General features: G+C 37.4%; 2 protein-coding genes across 2 annotated transcripts; one reads left to right on the top strand and one right to left on the bottom strand.

The window, feature by feature from the left end:
- Positions 1 to 3,262: 3,262 nt before the first annotated feature.
- On the bottom strand, positions 3,263 to 6,848 carry kgd4 (alpha-ketoglutarate dehydrogenase subunit 4). The gene is made up of 4 exons (XM_088911966.1): positions 6,716 to 6,848; positions 5,152 to 5,215; positions 3,830 to 4,050; positions 3,263 to 3,594 (listed from the first exon to the last, which is right to left on the bottom strand). The coding sequence occupies exons 1-4, from the start codon at positions 6,752 to 6,754 to the stop codon at positions 3,577 to 3,579; spliced, it is 342 nt and encodes a 113-aa protein (XP_088768092.1). The 5' UTR covers positions 6,755 to 6,848; the 3' UTR covers positions 3,263 to 3,576.
- Positions 6,849 to 8,242: 1,394 nt separating this feature from the next.
- Positions 8,243 to 18,526, top strand: cenph (centromere protein H). The gene is made up of 10 exons (XM_088911537.1): positions 8,243 to 8,308; positions 10,597 to 10,731; positions 12,785 to 12,840; positions 13,290 to 13,335; positions 13,543 to 13,611; positions 13,935 to 13,991; positions 14,861 to 14,924; positions 16,012 to 16,063; positions 16,851 to 17,011; positions 17,779 to 18,526. Exons 1-10 carry the CDS (start codon positions 8,256 to 8,258, stop codon positions 17,869 to 17,871), a joined length of 786 nt encoding a protein of 261 aa, XP_088767663.1. The 5' UTR covers positions 8,243 to 8,255; the 3' UTR covers positions 17,872 to 18,526.
- Positions 18,527 to 20,402: the final 1,876 nt, after the last annotated feature.

The following is a 20,402-nucleotide window of genomic DNA, read 5'->3' on the forward strand; positions in this document are numbered from 1 at the left end:
TTGTGCAACACAATGTTCCTCCTGAATAGCTAGACCATAAACACTGAAACCGTCCAGCATTGTCTCCAAAGTCCTCAGCCTGTCTTCCAATCAGAAGCTGTTTGAATCGCCTGGCTTGGAGCTTGGATTTTTGTAAAACATAAAATATGTGATTTTTGCAGAAATGCAACTTTATTGGCACAAGTTACAACATTTTAGGTTATTAAATGTGCAAGAATACATTTATTTTGTGAAAGAAACTGTTATTCAACCATGATATCATGACAGTCCTATATCGAAAACATTAAGTAGACTGTGGTTACTGTAACACTGTTAAAATAAATGCCACTTCAAAGATTGCAGTAATCACTACTGACTCAGTAACAGCCACTCAATCCAAATAGAATATCTTATTTAATTCCAACAAATTTACTGAAGCCAATTAGCCTACCAGTAGGTCTTTGGACTGCAGGAGGAAAGCTGAGAACCCAGAGGAACCACACAAACACAGGGAAAACATACAAAATCCGTGCATATAGCACTCCAGGAATTAAACCCAGGGCTCCAAAGCTGCAATGCAGCAATTCTTACCACTGTGCCGGCCTCATCATGTCCGCATTTCACTAAATTTTACAATTCATTTATAACTTTTCTTTCCATTCCTTAGGTTTCAGATTTCTCCTGTCCTGGCTGTACCAAATATCTTGGTATCCTGTCTTTATTTTCCATCAACAAAAATCTCATTTGAATTAATTTTCAAAACCTTTCAATCCATTAAATTTCACCCAAATTACATGTATCTTAAAGAGATAAAAGTTTAATTTATCTTCAAGATCTTCATTCTCTTGAGCAACCTGCTCTCTGCCTCCATACACTTCTCCTTAAATGTGCTGGTATTGTATTTTTATGACGTCTGCAAAACTTGCAAAAGGATTCAGACTTTTCCTATTTTATCCCATTTAGTGAAATTACAAAATGATGCCTACACATTTTTTAAACTTCATATTTTATTCAAATTCTGAATGCTCATACTGAAAAACTCTAAGGGTAAGGTAAGTTACAGTAAATGTCAGCAAAAACTAAAGAGAAGAAAAAAGTATGTTAATTGCATAAGTATTTACACCTGTGAACTCAATACTAGTGGAACCATCTTTGGCAGCAATTACAACCATAAGTCTTTTTGGGTAAGTCACTACCAACTTTGCACACTGGCTTGGTGCAATGTTAGTCTATTCTTCTTGGCATGTTTGCTCAAGATCTCTCAAGGTGCTTGGGAACTGCTTATGGGCAGCAGTTTTCAAGTCTTGCAACAGATTCTCAATTGGATTTAAGGCAGTACTTGAACTGTGCCACCCAGAACACTCACTTTCTTATTCCGAAGACACTTTAGTGTAGCTTTGGCCTTTGTGCTATGTAGTTTTAGATCTGAAGCAGTCTGTAAGATTTGCCAGAACTTTGCTTCATCTATGTTCCTGTCAGTATTCACAAGCTTCCCAGCCCCTTCTGATGAGAAACAGGACTAGAACACAGGGCTGCCACCACCATGCACGACAGCAGGGTTGGTGTTGACTGATTGTTTTGTTGCAAACCCCATGTAGGATGCAAGATATTTATCTTAGATGACAAGATGCACCCTCTGTGGAATTACTGGGATGTTGTTGAGCCATGAGCATTTATTTCTACTCATCCACTTAATTCTGGAACTCTTTCAAAGTCACCACTGGCCTCATGGTGGCGTACCTAATCTAAAGTTTTCTCCTTTAGATCTGTTCAGTTTAGAAGGACAGGCCGATCTAGGCAGTCTTATGTTTTTCACTTCTTATTGGTCAAATTCACCCTTCTCAACTTTTAAGGGTCTTGAAACAATTGTATTCCCTAGTCCTAAATTGTACTTTTAAAGCAATATCCATGAGTTGTTTTGAAAGCTCTTTGGTCTTCATGGTTGTTTCCTATTTATTATATTTCCCTATAATATTCCCTATTTTTATATTAGTAAGGGAGCTTACAAAGACAAGTGTCCTCATCATGAAAACCACTATTATTGCACAAAGAGGCCACTTAACTATTTGTGTGGCTTGTTAATTTAATGTTATACTCCTAGGTTAATTTAGATATGCAAAAGTAAAAGGTTTGAATACATATCAAATCATGGCTTTTCCATTTCTTTAAAATGATCAATTTACTTATTTTTTATTTTTGCTTTAGAAGTGTGGAGTATGTTATGCATATAACATTAACTGCCAGTTCAAAGTGCTGCAAACTTTAAAACAACAAAATGTGACTTTTGTATATCTGTATGTATTTGTAAAATGTTTGATTTAAATCTCCTAGAAACAGACTGGAATACATACCACAGCTGTCACCACAACTATGAATTTTACAATATATCATGGCCCACATGGGCAGCATGGTGGGGCAGTGGTTAGTATTGCTACCTTGCAGCATTGAGCCCCTGGGTTCAATTCCTGAGGTGCTATCTGTGTGAGGTTTTATGTTCTCCTTGTGTTTCTTCTAGATGCTCCAGTTTCCTCATAGTCCAAAGACATACTGGCAGGTTAATTGGCTTATGGTTAAATGGAACATGGTGTGAATGTGCACGTTTGTCTCCGTGTGTCCCCAGTGATGGACTGGCGTTGTCCCGGCTTCCCCGCAACCACATACTGGATAAAGCGGTTAGAAAATGAATGAATGGATTCTTGTCCACACGCTAAATAAGCATCTCTTGATTATTTCTGCGATATAGTGGTTCTGAGCAGTCTGACTGAAGCAGATTTGTTTTAGTAATTCAGAGGCAATGTTTCATTCAGGTGATTTGGTGAATTAAATGAAAACATTTTTAATCAACTCATTGAATTGATCTGAGTCCCATAAATAAATTTGCTGAAAGGAATCAAACTACCCCCACTTTAATTACCAGTTTCTGCTTATAATGACAAGTTTAAAAAAATCAATATTATTCATCCATAACGAATTCTTTTAAAAAGGGACATTTCTTTAACAATTGAGTGGCAATTCCATATTTTCATGTGCAGTTTGTATGACCTTCTTGTGTCAGTGTGGATGTGGATTCTCTGAATGCTCTGGCTTCATCAACATTTCAAAGACATGCAGACTAAGGTAACTGGCATCACTAAATTGTCCCTTTGTAACCAGAGACAGACCATGTCCATTCCAGGGTGTAATTTTCTTTTGTGCTTCTGTGTTAGCCACCAGGTTGCAAATACCCTCACCAGAAATAAGCAGCTTTCGAAAGGGACCGATGGAAATTTAAAAAAACAACTGCTTTTTCAAATGGAAACATTTATTATATTTTCTATATATAGTTGCACTATCAGGATTATTTGCAATAAAAATAATCTAGTGTTTTAATTGTGCTAGATGAACAACAATTCACAAAAAGTTACATTTTGTAAATACTGTTTTATATAAACCATTTATAATTTGCCAAGAAAGGAAAAAAAAACCTGAATTAAATAGGCTTTATTTTAATCTGCAGAAAAACAACAAACATGTTTTATATATCTAGTAGTTAATTAAAAAAAGAAATAAAGTACACAAATAAGTGCCTTTGGCTGGTATACTCTAAAGAATCCAGGTTCATTCTGGTCCGCCACGCTGTAAGAGAAAAGACACGTTTGACACTCATTTTAGCAAGTTTCCATCACAATAATCATAATGGCATCAGACATTAATAATATGTAGAAGGGTGTTTCAGCAATCGTTGAACCTAGTAACACCTTTCCAAATGATGTCTGGTGTTGTTCAATGAACATTTCTAAATATTTGAAACCTTATCCGAGGTCTTATCTATTAGCATGTTACAATTTCAAGATAATCTGCAGCCCCTCACCTGGATGTAATCCATCTCTTCTGTAGCTATTGTCCTCCTGCGGTATCGCTGGGGGAAGTCTCGGATAGTGGCTGCAGTGTCCGGAGGGCCTGGTGTGTGGCTTGGTGGGCCTGTGCTCTGAGTTCCCGGTGGTATAGATGGAGAACTTAATGACTGTGGTGAATTATGGGTCCCAGGGGATGGTGATGGGGTAGCCACCATCGTCTTAAGTGCTTCCTGCACTAAAATCAAGAATAAAACATTTGTAGAAGATACAAATACATCACTAAAGAAGGCTCAACAGCTGAAACATTGTTTCTTCTATTTTGTTTTATTGTGGAATCACCCGTTTCTTTGCAGCACACTGACACAGCCCCCCCACACAACATATACATACACTCAAGATATGATCATGAGATTAATGCCAATGAAAAGTACAATACAGTTTAATGCCTGGAGTTATCCAAAAGTACTTTTGATCATACAGAACGTAAACACATCAAGTTCAATGCAGTGATTAATTAGTTTTGGGACGTTCACTTTCAAAGAGTAAATGTTAGTACTGTATTTGGATGCATATTCCGAGCACGCCGAGTTCCACAAACTTTGTGTAATCCTTTGAAATTCTTTGCTTTGAGTTCCTGTCTGCTCTTGCAATGTTCAAGATTCCTACTACAATTTTTTCTTCAGCATATAAAATACATGCCCAACTAGATTGAAATCTGGAAACTTACTTGGCCACACTAAGACTTTCAATGTTTATCTCCTGATGAACTCCCTAGTTTCACTGTGCATATCAGGCTATCAACATACTGCCTGTTGAAGTGCCACCCAAGATGTTTTTCTTCTACACAAGCAGACAAAATGTTCCGTAAACATCACAACTTCCTCTGGTGCAGCCATTATTAGTTACATCAATTAACACAAGAGAGCCTGTATTAGAGGCAGTCATGCATGCTAATGTTTTCCAACTTTGGTGTTCACAACCATTTCTAATATGATCAATGTATGCATGGAATTACCCAGAAATTAACTGTATATTATATTGTACTTACTCATGTAAATCTCAAGGCCAACAATACAAATTGTTTAGCTGCAAAGCAAAAATGCAGCTTGCTGTCCCAATACCTTTGGAGGGCACTTTATACTGAATGTTTTTTTAATTGTATATACTCTTTAGATACTATTTATATGGAAGCTTTAACATAGTTTTAAAAATGTATATAGCATTTTTAATCAATAATCAAGTAATAAATCAAGATCACTTAATTACATCCCCTGCATTGCCATTACACAGAAGCATTCCTGAACATTTTAAACATTTTAGATATTTACTCACTAACCCTCAGGTCTTGGTATATTCCGTCGATCGGGGAATTTGATTAAAGGGGCATGAGGCCGTACTGCCTGAAACACAAAAGCACAGTCTTATTGCAAATCCATCTGCATGTCATTTCTAAAAAGTTCAAATGTTCCCATTCCTTCAAGTGAAAAGAACTAGACAATTTACTTGCAGATTAATGCACTAGAACATATTGAATTTCAAAAGTAGGTATTTTGGAAATGCAACATTAACAGAATTGTGACTTTACATCCAAACTCATAAATGAACTACTTATGGTTTGAATGGCTAGAATAATTCACATGTAATGGAAAAAATTCCTGCCATCATAACCTATATTTTACAATTGTGAATGCACAGCATGTTACAATAGTTCAAGTTTATTGTAATTATACTCATATACAGATATATGGTATAAAGAAATGCTATTTAGCTAGCTCTCAGATGATAAGTAGTACAAAAAAACAACAATACAATTGTATAATAAAAGAAAGACAGAGACAACAGGCAGTGTGCAAAACAACAAAAGGTAACAGGTAATGTGCAAAACAACATCAGATGTGCAAAAACATACATCAACAGAATGAAATAAAGGATAGAAAATTATGGGAAGGGAGCTTTTTGACATGTGAAGTAGAGGTAGATTTCAATGTGTGTTTGAGTTTTTGGTAAGAAAGAAGGCACTGCGAGGTTCAGATTGTAAGTGAGAGAGGCTGGAAGTTTAATAGTTTGATAGTAGCGCGGGGGTAAAAACTGTCTCTGAGTCTGGTAGTCTGGGCCCGAATGCTCAGGTACCGTTTTCCAGATGGTAGAGGGTCATACAGTCTGTAGCTGCGGTGTGTGGGGTTTTTGATGATGCTTAGAGCACCGCCTGTAATAAATGTCCTGTATGGATGGGAGGGCAACCCCAGTAATGGACCGGGCAGTTTTCACCACCCGCTGTAGGGCTTTGTGGTCAACAATACTGCAGTTGCCATACCACACTGTGATGCAACCTGTCAGTGTGCTTTCTGTAGTGCATTATTACTCCCAACCTAAGTGTGTCCAAAACACCATTTCAATTAGACATTTGGACATCTTATTTGTTATTTCATTAGTAACTTTAGCAGGACAGAATAGGGACTGTACCTGTGAAGAAGATTATTTAGTCACATTATTTCAGTGTCCTTTTGTAAGAAAGGTTCATCATCAGCTCGTTATGGTAAGAGAGAATTATTTTAAATGTCACTTATCTGGTTAAACAAAGGATTATTTTAAAATGTTAAAGCTGTTATGTACGGTGGGATAAAGAGAAAAATATTGGAAAAACGCAAACCATTGGTTCGTGGACTGTTAATTGTTGTGGGTCCCCAGGCGAAGATTGCTATGAACTCCAGTTCTGTTTTCCCAATCTTCACTTGCAAGGACACTGAAAACTTAAGTCGTAACTACACTGATATATTCCAAATAAGAAGTCAGAAAACTGCCGCATCCAAAACTGACACGCTTCATTGAACATTTCCTGTACATGCAGAGAAGAAAATAAACATACTACCCTATGTTCTTTATGAAAGTGGAATATTTACCTGCACGACCCTACTGGCAGCTGCCATCTTGCTTCCCATGGTGACCTTCTAAAACTTGGACAGGAAGTACTCGGGACTTCTGGTAGATGTAGTTTTCCAGGCATATCGAAAGAGGGGTGATGACTTTTGAAGTGGAACTGGGGAACTCTGGGGGAAAGTCCCTTCACGACACAGGCAAATAACATGCATAATCTCGTAATTCATTGTATATTTGTCATGTGATTTTCCAAACTGCTTTATACCACACGGTGTTTGTATATTTGTAACACTAATAAAAAACTCAGACACTTTTATATATTTGCTAAATGCACAGTTATATATTTATGTGAAACCCAAATCATACATGTAATTGTACTCCAACCTCTAATTGTATGGAAGTGACGTTTAAAACGTAGCATATATTTGCAAATGAACTGTAAAAAAGTTATTTCAACTGAGTAGTTTTTTTTCTATAGCCTGTTGTCCTTATATTCTTACCTATGTTGTTTGGGTAAATTGATTAAATACTATGTACAAATACTAAGTTTAAGGATCAAAGCAGGGAAATCAATAAAATATCAATATAGTATTAGTTGGTCCTTGTGAAGACACCCCAGATTCCTAAAATTTAAGAACATAAAAAAGGTTACAAACAAAGGGGAGGCCAATTGGCCCATCTAGCCATTTTGGTAGTTAGTGGCTAGATCAAACAGCCGTTTCTTGAAGGAAGCCAAAATATCAGCCTCTGCCATAAGACTGGGTAGCTTCTTCCACACTTTTGTCAGCCTTTGGATAAAAAAGTGCATTCTGTTCTTGGTTTTAAATGCACTGTGACATAGTCTCCACTTATGTCCTCTGGTTTATGTTTCACTGTTTATTCTAAAGAAGCCTGTTGCTTTGACTTTGTCAATACATTTGATAGCTTAGAACTTCTATCAGATCTCCTCGTTGTATTTAAGACTAAAACGGTTCGGTTCCTTCAGCTTGAAAGTGTAGCACATTCGCTTATGATGCCATTGCAGCAATAACTTTTCCATAAAATAAGCAGAATTACACACAACCTTTTAAATGAGGCCAAACTAATTTTATATACAATTTTAACACAGCATCCCTTGATTTGAATTCGTTACTTCGACTACATACAGTATCTTAACGTTTTTTGCCTTTTTATTTTCTTCCCCTCATTGTCTAGAAGACACAAATGGCGTGTCAACATTTTATTATTAAAACATTTGCAAATAGACTCTATCATTTAAAACATCTTGAGACACGTCCACGGTAAAAACGGATCACACAAGAGCTATACGTTACGTGTATTGTCATATGAAATGTTTATGTTCACAGCCAAGACCCAGCAACACCGGAAGCGACCGCTTCCGCGCGGCACATTCGATTCTAGGGCAGGAGCCAATAGGAAAAGCAGAAACGGGTGTTATTTTAATTGACATTTATTTCAGCCATTCATATTGCACAAATCCATGACGGATCTTTCGCGTTCAACTCTTAAACCCAATAAGGAACAGTGGGGGGTGGGTGAATAGTTTTGTTTTGTAAGGAGGGCATGGTTACATCGGTGGACAGGAGTTGGTTTCCTATTGCGGGTTTGGGAGAAGGGTAAAGTGCTTTTATTTATTTTTTTCTGGAAAGGATCATAAGATGAGCTATTTGATTTACGGTTTTATTTTTTAATTGAAGAGTATTACTTGCCTTTAAGTTGTGAAAGCGCATCTGTTTACGATGTAGGTCAGTGGGCTGGGAAGCTGTAGTCTAAATATTATCATTTATGTTTACGGTTTATTAAATCAATCAGAAATTGCGACTGGTAAATCGTTATTATGTTTTACTTAGAATTAGAGGGGCTCGCCGGTTCCGCTAGCGTACAGTGACAGACTCGTCTTGAAGTTACTTTACGAGTTGTAAACGTTTTGGTCAGAGGATGAAAAACGTTAGGGTTAAGATTTATGTAAAAAGTAAAACCCTTAAACTGCTAATTATTTTTCCTCTACTGACTCATTAAGTCAAGAGTGTTGTTTAGCCTTTATCAATTCCTGTCTCGTAGTGCTCCATCTTTGTGTTTCCAGGTGGTGGCAGTCATGTACTTATTTACAAACTAGAGGAGGCAGTTCAGCGTGTCTAGCTAGTTTTTTTCCATTTTTAGCTACTTGATCCAATAATTCCCTGAAGAGTGCCAGAGTGTCATCTTCAACAACAGACAGGGTAGCTCATTACATGCTGCCACAGCTCTGTGTAAAGAAGTGCTACCTGTCCTTAGTGCTTTCATGTATGTGTTGCAATGTGGATTCCTCTCCACACCCCACAATAATCTGACCCATGTCAGTCTCGTTTACTGTAGCCCCAGCTTTCCTCCAGAGTGGCATCAATCCTTATTTATTCTGGTAATAGAAAATTGTAGCATCACTAGATCCCTGGATTATGACAGCTGTACCCGTATTGGCAGGATATGAGGAAGTGGCCACTCATATGCTATTAGTTTCTTTGCCACACTCATGCCAGAAAATCAAACCTTTGGCTCCCTTATTTGAAACCCTGAGTCCTCAACATGTCAAACCTTCAAAACTGTTGTCACTGATTGCTCTGCATTGGCTACTTGTCCAGGGTTTCATCTTGCTTGTACATTGTGCTTCTGAGGTGGTCACAGTCAGTCAGCACTTATTACCAGGAATAAGCAGCTTTCTGGTGATTGATAGATGTTCTAGCATTTACTTTACTATGTAGTTGCCAGATTTTCTGTTTTGCACCATACCAATGAGTAGACCAAGGATTGTGGACCCAGTGCCCACTGACTCCAAACTGGTTATCAGACAGGTGGCAAGGACACTGTAACTTCTTAGCATCATAAGCATTCTTAGTCTGTAAAGACATAATAGTTAAATGCCACCTCACCATTTTAACAATAACCCTAAATGGCAGAGATTCTGAAATCCCGCTTCTTGCACAGGGTTCATGATAGTTTCTGTTCCTGTTCTATTATTTAATGTCTTTAAAAAAAAGGTTTGCTTAAGGCTTCAATCAGCTTAATTCATTAAGTGCTTGATACAGTTAAAACCAGATAAGACAGGACTACTGCAGGATTGTTACCCTGCTTGAAACATGCTTGAACAAGTTGGTTAAACTGTTTTTTTTTTCATATTTTGCCTGAAACCTTAGGAAGATTAATACAGTCTGGTCTAGTTACAAGTAATCACAGTGCAATGGAAATTTTGTACTTCTAATTTTAAGAAATATATTTAGATAGTGCACATCTAAATAAAGGGATATTGTTTAAATTGTGCAATGAATTACTATGAATGCATTACTTTTCCAGAGGGAGAACAATTCTAAAACAAATTATAGTGGGATTTTAAAACAAGCTAACCAGCTACCTGATACCCTGGTTTCAACCTAGTAGTGGTTGAGATTCTTATATCAAACACCTATCTGAAACCTAATGAGTTAAGTGGGCTTGATAGCCATCTCTCATTCTGTGTTCATGCAATCTCACTTCAGCATAGTCAGTTTTGTCTCTTAGTAATACGTGCCATCTTGCTATGACATTATTTTCTTTGTTGCTGTACTTTAACCTGTGTGAAGAGTATATTTTTAAAAGACCGTTAAACTGGACATGAACTTTTCATAACTTTCTATGCTGCTGAAACCAGTCCTCCTAATAGGAAGGCAATGGATGATTGAGGGATGTAGCAGGGACCTCAGCCGCCCGGGTTGAGGGAGGTCTTCTTTAGCTCAATCGGCTGGTTCCCTGTTGCGTTACGCCGGAGACCCGGGTTCGCGCCCAGGTGTTGTGGGACGAACTGGCGGGTCGGAGTGGTGAGGGCATTAGCCCGAGTGGAACCGGGAGGGTCAAATTTATAAACTCATTACGGATGTGCTTTTTGTCTTTGCAGAGACGAGGACAAAATGGACGTCTTTGAGAAGCTTGAAAGTACTGCCCTGAAGTTGAGAAACATGGCACTGAGCAGCTGCCAGTCTCCTGTCCTTACCAGCAGCAAGGAAGAAGAAACACTCACACATTTGCTCAGGTTTGTTGCGTATTGTGCTTTTCCAGGTGTCTGACATTTTAATTCACCTTAATAATAGTATGAAGCATTTGTTAAGCATTTGAGGAAATAAGTGTCTTTTTCCGATAGTGCTTTTCTCGTCTGGCTTGTTATGGGTAAGTGATTGTAATAGCTCCATGCCTCTCAAAACAAATTGTCTTTTTTTGAAATGCTAGATGCTACCCTAGTGTAAATTTTCATGCAGCGAAATGTTCCACAAAGGAAGTGCAACCAACCAGCCAGACCCTGTCCGCTGGCTATGGTTTGGTTATGTTCCTTCTGCCAATTTCAAGCTGTGCTTCCCTCTGGCTGTTTTTTTTAGAAGCAGAGTTGGTTTTGCTCATGTCAGATTTCTGTAAAGCCAGCCTATATCCCTCCAAAACGTATATTACTACAGAGACGTTGTGCTGTCAACGAAGGAATGAATGCTTAATCCATTTGCAAATATTGGGAGGAGAGAGAGCTGCAGAGAGCTGCATTTTGGAAATGGAAGGGCTGACGTTTGTTTTTAATACACAGGCCCTCATTCACAAAAACATCTTAAAAGATGTATGTCTCAAGAGATTTAGAGTCCGGAAAGGAGGTGAGGAGACATCACGTGGAGGCACTTGTTTTCGTGACCAATATAACTTTCTAAACTTTAATTTCATTCGATTTTAATGTATTTATCTAAAATATTCTGGGTATCGCTATCCTTTGGGGTCTGGACGTTCTTAAGCTGTCCATTCATAATGGCGCCTTTACCTGTTTCAAAAGAGCATCCATGTTCACTTAAACCACTTGTCAAGCCAGCTGTTTCATTACACGTACAGACACATACATACACATACAGTATTCAGGTTATGTAGGTGCACCTTATAATAATTAATAATTCCTTACACTTATATAGCGCTTTTCTGGAGTCTCCACTCAAAGTGCTTTACAGGTAATTGGGACTCCCCTCCACCACCACCAATGTGCAGCCCCACCTGGATGATGTGACGGCAGCCATAGTGCGCCAGAACACTCACCACATCACTTATCAGTGGGGAGGAGAACAGAATGAAGATGCCAAATCATAGAGGGGAATTATTAAGAGACCATGATAGGTAAAGGCCAGGGGGAAATTTGGCCAGGACCTTTACTCTTTTCGAAAATGCTCTTGGATGTTTAATGACCACAGAGAGTCATGAAAAAGGTTTTAAGTCTCATCTGAAGGATGGCGCCTTTTTACAGTATAGTGTCCCCATCACTATATTGGGGAATTAAGACCCACACAGACCGCAGGGTGAGTGCCCCCTACTGGCCCCACTAACACCTCTTCCAGGAGGTCTCCCATCCAGGTACTGGTCAGCCTTACACTTGCTTAGCTTAGCTATAACGTAGCTTTGTGGGTTGCCCATTGTGAGTTGCATGGTGATATGGCTATATAGATATAGTCTGATATAATAATAATAATAATAATAATTGCTTACACTTATATAGCGCTTTTCTAGACACTCCACTCAAAGCACTTTACAGGTAATGGGGACTCCCCTCCACCACCACCAATGTGAAGCATTCACCTGGATGATGTGACGGCAGCCATAGTGTGCCAGAACGCTCACCACACACCAGCTATTATTGGGGAGGAGAGCAGAGTAATGAAGCCAATTTATAGATATAGACAGTCTTTATGATCTTGAACTTTATTGCCATATGTAACCGGTACATGTACTGGTACAATGGAATTCTTACTTACAGAAAGTCTCTCGATTGTTAAAACAAGTGTAAAAACACAAAGTGCAGATAGTGCATCAAGACAATGTACAAGTAAACAGTTTGAATGTAAACAATATCATCTACAGTCTTACCCTTCAGCACATGTAAATATATGCCTACTTTTTTACTCATTTTTAGGCATGAGCATGTGTGGCTATCTCGTCTTTTCACTCTTTATATTTAACATATATACTTTTAATTGCATTTGTACCTTTTGCGAATAAGGTCAGCAGTATTTGAGACAAATCAGGATTGGTGTTAGCTTTTGTAATCTTGTCTGTTTTCTGCTGTACAGGATAAAGGAACAAGTAGCAAACCAGTGTTTTGAAATGGAAGTAAGGACAAATGCAGGTTAGCATTGTTTTATACTAACTTCACATTGCAAAACTAGAATGGTTGCCATCCCTTTTTTTAGTCCTTTCATAAGAGTTTTATAAATGGAATTAATGGTTAGTGTATGGCTAAAATTGGTTTAAGATATTTTAACATTAATTTGTTCCATCCAGTCTATTCCTTATACACATGATTTACATGTATATACACAGTTTGCCTTCTAATTGAGTGTTTTTTTTATAAATAATTTTATTTAAGATCTGTTTTTTCTTTGAACTCCCCTTTTAATAAATGTTAAGTAATTAATGTAAACCTCCTGCTGTTTTTATAGTGAATTTAATTTAATATAGTGTCCATTTAATTACCAATACCTTTGAGGGGCATCTGAATATTAATTTAGAATTATGTACCTTGAATGACTTATATTTATAGTCTTTATCGGGTAACATTTTCTACTTTTTTAATAGAATCTGAGAATATTGATGATTCAATTCCTGATAAAAGTTCAGACATGTAAGTTCATTTTTGACATCTGCACTTTTTAAGCCTGCGTACTTATTCATGTAAAGAGGAGCAATGTTTTTTTACAGTATTTTAAAATGTCATGTCCAGAGCATGTAATTGTATCCTCATGTCTTGTAGTTCATATAAAAGTATATGATGTGCTGTAAGAGCTAGCAAAGTTATTACTAATCCCATTTTAATGTTCTGTTTAAGCAGATGTAAAATCCAGGAAGATCTAGAAAATGCAAAATTCTCCTATTGCAACAAAGTATTGGCTCTACACAAGTAAGTCATTGTTGAAGAAAATCTGTTTCCTTTCTTATCACTGCACTGGGTGTCTGTTGTATATTTTGCAGCCTTTTGTAACTGGTAAAGGGGTTGACAAAGAGGTTGAGACCAAGGGTGATGTTATGGAGGGTGAATTATTTACTTAAAAGAATATTTCATTTAATTATTTAATACACTAGTGAGGAACATTTAGTATTTTGTATTTTTGATCAAACATCTGAAAAGGATTTTGGATTTATTGGGGAAAGTATGTTGCTTTAGATGAGGCTTGAAATTACTTTTGAAACCTCTATTTTATTACAAAATCCTCTTTTTTTCAGTATGCAGGTGACTCAGGCAATCTTGGAAAACCTAAAGAGAAAAGGAAAAGAAGCAGAGTAAGTACTATGATTGTCTTTGTAGAAGTAGGTAAATAAGGAACAAGTAATAGGTTTATTCCATGCTGAAAAAAAGAAGAAAAAAAACACAACGTTTCATCCGTGGAGCCTTCTTCAGGTGTTCTTCAGGTGTGTGTTTTCTTTCTTCTTTTTTTCAGCGTGGAATAAACCTATTACTTGTTCCTTTGCAGCCTACGCATGCTGACGCAGCTACCCACCTGAAGTAGGTATATGACTTGTATAGTTTCCCCTGCTAAAACCACTTGAATATACAGTACAGGACACCTTTTCGGTAACTCAGTTAGTGTAAGAAATACTGGAATTATTGTTTAATGCATATACACCTTCCTTGTGGCAATATGGGGTCTTAGTTTTTAGTAGTATTCAGAATTGTCAATTGTTTTTATTGCATACCCACCCAGTTTACTTCCGTGAGATGGTTTAACATCATGACTTAAAGCGACATTCCACATGCGAAACTGAGAAAGTGTAGACAGGCTCATATGACCCGCCAACCCATCCAGCCAATCGTCTTTTTGATTCGCTGCAAGCTCAGCAACGCCTGGATCTTTTTAGAGGCGGGTCCCTCACTGATTTTCGCTGGGAGACAGTTGTCATTGTGGGTAAAATCGCCGAGGTCACCGATTTGTTGGCTCTGAGCTGAATTGTTCAAGATGCCTGGTGAATCCTGGATAGGAACATTATCCAGACCTGACCTTGTCTCCATCACAGAGTCTGACTTGTGTTTGCAATGAATACCTTTACTGGCTCCTCTGCTTGAGAGACCCTTAGTGTTTTGTCACTTACCATAGATGGAGACCATGATGATCTTGAGCAACTTTATATGTGCATATTTATTCTGGTTTCAGGTTAATGATGGCAACAATTAATCACACTCTGAGCCTTTGTTCTAGGATACAGAAAATGAAGCAGGTGAGTGCTTTCTGTTTTCTGTCTGTTGCGTTGAATCTTATTTCAGTGTCCATGCTGGTTATTTGTTTTTGTTTTTTTCCCATTATCGTGTACAGCTACTCTGGATGCTGATAGTGTAATCCGCCAAAGTATGTTTTAAAGCCTGAGGCAGTTGATAAGCAACTTCAGGGATATCTAACAAGATAAGAATCACAATTAATTCAAGTTGAGATGGGTTTACATCTCAGGTTTGTGACTGGTAAATCCCAAACCAATTCAATTTTTCAGAGTCTTTTAAAATACAGCCAGCCAGAAACAAGAGGAAGTAGCATATAGCAGGAGAGGAGAAGTGACACAATGCTTATGGATCAAAAGTTGTCTTTAGCAGCTTAGAGGAAGGCTTTCCTATAAGTGCTTAGTTATGTTTTTAAGTTCTCCTCCTTTCCTTTCTAAAAATGGCCTACTTTTGGGTGTATTAAAGTGGTTGAAGTTGGGGATCTGAGAAAGGTAAATATGAATCTGTTGTAAATAGTAGATTGTAAGTACTGCAGAAACTTGTGTACCTGTCATTTGTGTAATAAATGCTAACCTTTTTAAGTTATTGCTTATTTTTCCTCCAACAAATTGTTCATGAAAATGTAACGAAGGCAGTATTCCCTCACCTGTCATTAAGTAAGGGAAACAATGTTGAAAAAGGAAACAAGTGTTTCCTTACATAGATATAATAATCCTAAATTTACTGTACTCAAGATGGTGTCAAAACCTGCTTAAAGATTGGTCTAAGATAAAAATGAGCATTACTAAAGTTTAACTATTAACTAACCTCTGCAACATATTCTTACATTTACTAATTTACTTACAACACCCGCTTCATGTGACAGTCTTACTGTTTCTTTATTTTTATATTCATAGCTTGTCTATGAATACCAACCTGTCTGTGGTAACTGATGATGAAATGTACATTTTCCTGTGGTGCTCATAAATCCTGCTCAGACAAGAACCCCAGGGACATTTTGGTTGTCCTTTAGATCATTTTCAGGTATATTCAGATGCAATATTCTTAAGTTAAACTGTTAATTTGTTTTTCATTTTCCCCCTATTTTCACAGGAATCCAGAGAGACTGAGGATCAACTCTTGGAAATTCAAAAAAAGAGACTTGGTAATTTGTTTTTAAGTGAAGATTTTTATGCTCTTTAGTATATTCAGTAATTATACACATTCAAGGGATTATTAAAAGCAGTAGCCTTTCTGTTATGTATTATGTTCTATTTATTAATGCCTTTTTGGGATTGTATTAACATAAAATATTACAATATTATCAATATAAATGTATGACATACATTTTCGTGTACTTCATATGAATTGTGCTTTTCCAGCTTTTTCTCTGCTATCCATAATTGCTGTTTATTAGAGTAATCATTATAGATATGACTTTTTAGTTATATATGTTCTCAGATTTACAGGAAATCAGTGGTGCTTTTTGTAGCCTGTAGTTTTTTGACAAAAATCCTGCAATAGTACTTTAAAGTTTAAGTGGAACAAAAACAAGAGAGCAGTGTAGCACAAAAAGACTTGGGCTTTGCAGGTTTGATTGATTGTTTTGCAAGTTAAATTGGGGTTATACAATTACTGAGTGGCTTGGAGTTTTGAATTTCTGCTTTAATAGCACCAGGGACCTGGATAAGTGTCCTGTGTACATGGAGTTCTCATGCCTAGTGTTGCTAGTTCCCTAAGTGCTTTCCTGAGTTAATGCCATCTCCCAGACGCATGCAGGTTAGGTTTGGCAGTGACTGGCTTTTCTAAATAGTCCCTTTCTTAGAAGGGTTCTTATTCCAGTTTTTTCCACCCATATCTTCTGTGTGGCATTAGAAACTGCAATGCCTCAAGACTGTCGTGCAAATTGGTGAGATGTTTTTTGTCGTGCAATATTTTTTTTTTGCTTCTAGAACTCAAGAAACTAAATAATGGGAAAATGAAAGAAATTCAAGAACTGAAGATGAAGTGTGACCATCCAGAGAGAGGCAAATACAGTGAGATTTTAAAACAAGGTCAAAAGAACCTGGACAAGTACCTGCAGATGGTTGCAGTTGTTAAGAATGTTTTTCAGGTAAAATGTACTGTTCAGTTCTATCCATTTAGTATTTTTTACTAAACTAGGAGTACTAGGAGAAAAGTCTTAAATCACAGTGATTTTAAAGTCCAGGACCACATACAAGGTTAGTACCTAGAATTTTTATCACCTGAACCATTATCTCAGGAAGAGAAAACTAAATCCAGTTTATTGACAGCCACTTTATATATAAAATATGTTGTAATGTATTGATTTGTGTATGTATCATACAGATAAAAAAAAATGGTAGCTCACCTTTGTGTTAGTTAAAAAGTAAAAAAAGATTTCCTAGGTGGAGCTGCAGAACAAGCTGAATTGTTGGCAAGGAAACCGTCTGAATTATTCTACAGACTGCAGTTCCTGTGTCTTGCTGGGTATCTGCAATAAGCGATGCACTGCTCCTCCAATCAGCACCACCTCTCCTGAAAGGCGCTGTACAGTTTGCAACAGATCAGAGGATGAATTGCTCTGCAGAAAGGCATGGTGAAGGAGTGTGTGCACTTCATCCTCTTCTGAATGGGTGCAGGGGTTGGAGCTATAAATCCTGCTCATTTACATTTAGCGATTCATAGATTATATAAATTGATTTGGTTCTGTTTTTAATGGAGAGACTTAAAAATGATATTGTTACGATAATATCTTTTATTATCTAAGCTATTGTTTATTTGCTCTTTCTATCCTATTAACGAATCTGATCACTAATTGTCCAGAACTGAAAAATTAGGATGCGTGTCAGATGACTGGTTTTTCTCTCACTCCTTCAGGGCATTATCATTGCCAGCAAAGTGAACTGGGCTGCAGATTCCAAGCTGAAGGATATCATCTTGGGAATGGAGGACAACCTAATTGTTGAATGAAGAAGGAACGTCTTCAACCACATGTCTATTACATTAAAGACTTTGGTCGGGGGCAGCACAGAAAATACCATGCTTATTGTTATAAGAATTTAACTGTAATCTAAGGTGACGCATAATTTGGACAGTACTGGTGCTTGTGTGACAGCTGTAACTTGTTTATGTGAAAAGAAGTTACACTGATGCTAGAAGAATATACAAGTGCCATTTGTCCAGCTGCAGCAGCTAAATATGTAAATAAACCCAAAATTTAACTATGAACTATGAAATTAATCTAGAAAAACTGAATTTTCTGATAATGCATTTCTTACCTCAACCGAATTTTACTAACTTACCTCTACAGCTTTACACAACCCTTTTTACATGTCATGCTTCTTAGAAACTTAGAAAAAATGTATTGATTTTTTTTCCCCCAAGTATATTCAATATAAGAGGAGTAACTTTATTCATAGTCTGATCCTCTGCACTATGCAGTGGTGCACAACTCCTGGGAAGAACAGTAACTCTGGGTTCTTTTGTTTTAAACATAACTGACCTAGTCATGAAATAACTGGACCAGTAAAATAACGTTTAGAAGACGAGCACAAAGATAACGGATATTCTCCCAAAATGACTCATCTGCTCAACTTCATTGTTAAAAAATAAATAAATTTGTAAATCACCCTCTGATATTTTTTTGTGTTTTTTTATAGCAGCAACGGCGTGGGCTGCAGTAGTAGCATGTATGCCAGAAATGTACAGTTCTTAAAATTTCAGAATCTACAGCACATCAGATCATGGAAACTTGTAAGGGAAACAAGTTTATGGTTACAAAAAGAGTTCAGTCTTTTTTCATCTATTTAGGTTTCTAGTGACTAGGGTTAATCATGAACCCCTGTTACTAAAGCGATAGTTGACCAATTATTTTAAGTGGTCAATAATGAAACGTTAAGCAGTGTTTGGTAAATACTTTGAATTCAGTATAGCTAGTGTAGTTAAAATGTACATGATTACAATTTCTACACTGTTTAGATTTCGTTTACCATTGACGGCAACAGCTGTCTTCTGTGATTGGCTAAATTGTCTTCTGTTCATCTGAAGAAGGTAAGTGCTATTACGTGTGAATTATGAGAAACTGCACCTCCTGTCGATAGATTTTTGATAGCGAGGATAGTTCATTTCTAAGAGTAAGAATTCTTTACACTGTAGGGAAATTTTGCTGCCCAAGATTAACAGTATGTCTTGTACTTGTCTCGATTAAATTGGGAACAAATATAGATTCATTCCATGATGAAAAACATAAGATAACATTTCGGACGTTTGACCTTCGGGTGTTGAAACGTTTTTCCTTTAACTTTTCAGAGTAGAATTACCTTGCGATGGGATCTGGGAAAACATTGCTATTTGTCTCGTGCTTATTTTTTAAAGAAAGAAAGAAAAAGTTCATTATGTACGTTTAAAATAAAACGAAACCCCAGTTTTCTGGTCTTAGGTATAAAAAATGACACAAACTAACACATGCAAAAAGGTGATTATAAATATCCTAGTAATAACTTCAACAACGCTTCAAAATCAACATCCATAGTGCATCTTTAAATATTCGTCTCTTCAGCATCAAAAGTAAGAAACTATGCATTCATCTATATTTTTTGTAAATAGTTAATGCTACACATTTTATTTCCTTTATAGATAAAGTGAAGCTGTTATTTTTTTCCTCTATTTTAAATATACTTTCCAATAATTGCAGAAATACAGCGCATATTCATAGCTAGAGTTGGTATCAAGGTCAGTATTGGTTATTAAAGTGGATCTAATTGGATCATCCAAGACTGAGTGACGTCAGGATTACCCAATTACCACTTTGATGGCGTTAGAAACGCCCAATCATCGCTTGTGTTCACAGTTTTTAAAGTGGTATCTCGAAGCAGACTGGATAGACTGGAGTAATCCAGTGCAGCTCAAAAAATAGTTCATTAAAAGAGATGATTTAGCGACATGTTTTGTTTGCAACTAATCGTGTCTGTGGAGAGGCAATTTTAAACATTGCAGAGTTAGAGACTGTAGAAAAAGGTTTTTAGATGAGGTTTCATGGTAGGTAAGGTAGGTTTTTTGCTCCGTATGTTACATGACTCGAAACATATAAAATATAAAATCAATCAGAATTTTAAGTAACACTCAAATTTGTGGTCGTACACTGTGCACTTATGTCTTTTATATTGTAACGCTTACGGCCGACAGGTACTGTGTAAGAGCCGGCGTACCAGAGCAGGTGACGTCACCGCCCTTCCCTGTGATAGCAGGACTACAGCTACTGGGCTGTGGAGAGATCTCTCTTTAGCTCACGGGGCTGGGTCGCTGCAGAGAGACGCGGAAGTCCCGGGTTCGAGCCCCGGACGGTGTGGGGCCGACCTGATGCGGCAAGGGCGCCCGCCTGAGCCCCCGTTGCGTTACATTGGTGTCAGAAGCGGGGTGGGATAGCCCTTCGCCGGGGACGGCGATTTAAGCGGGGGAGAGTGTAACGCTTACGGCCGACAGGTACTGTGTAAGAGCCGGCG

This window comes from Atractosteus spatula, chromosome 3, assembly GCF_055471065.1.
Source record: "Atractosteus spatula isolate fAtrSpa1 chromosome 3, fAtrSpa1.hap1, whole genome shotgun sequence".
NCBI classification, from domain to species: domain Eukaryota; kingdom Metazoa; phylum Chordata; class Actinopteri; order Semionotiformes; family Lepisosteidae; genus Atractosteus; species Atractosteus spatula.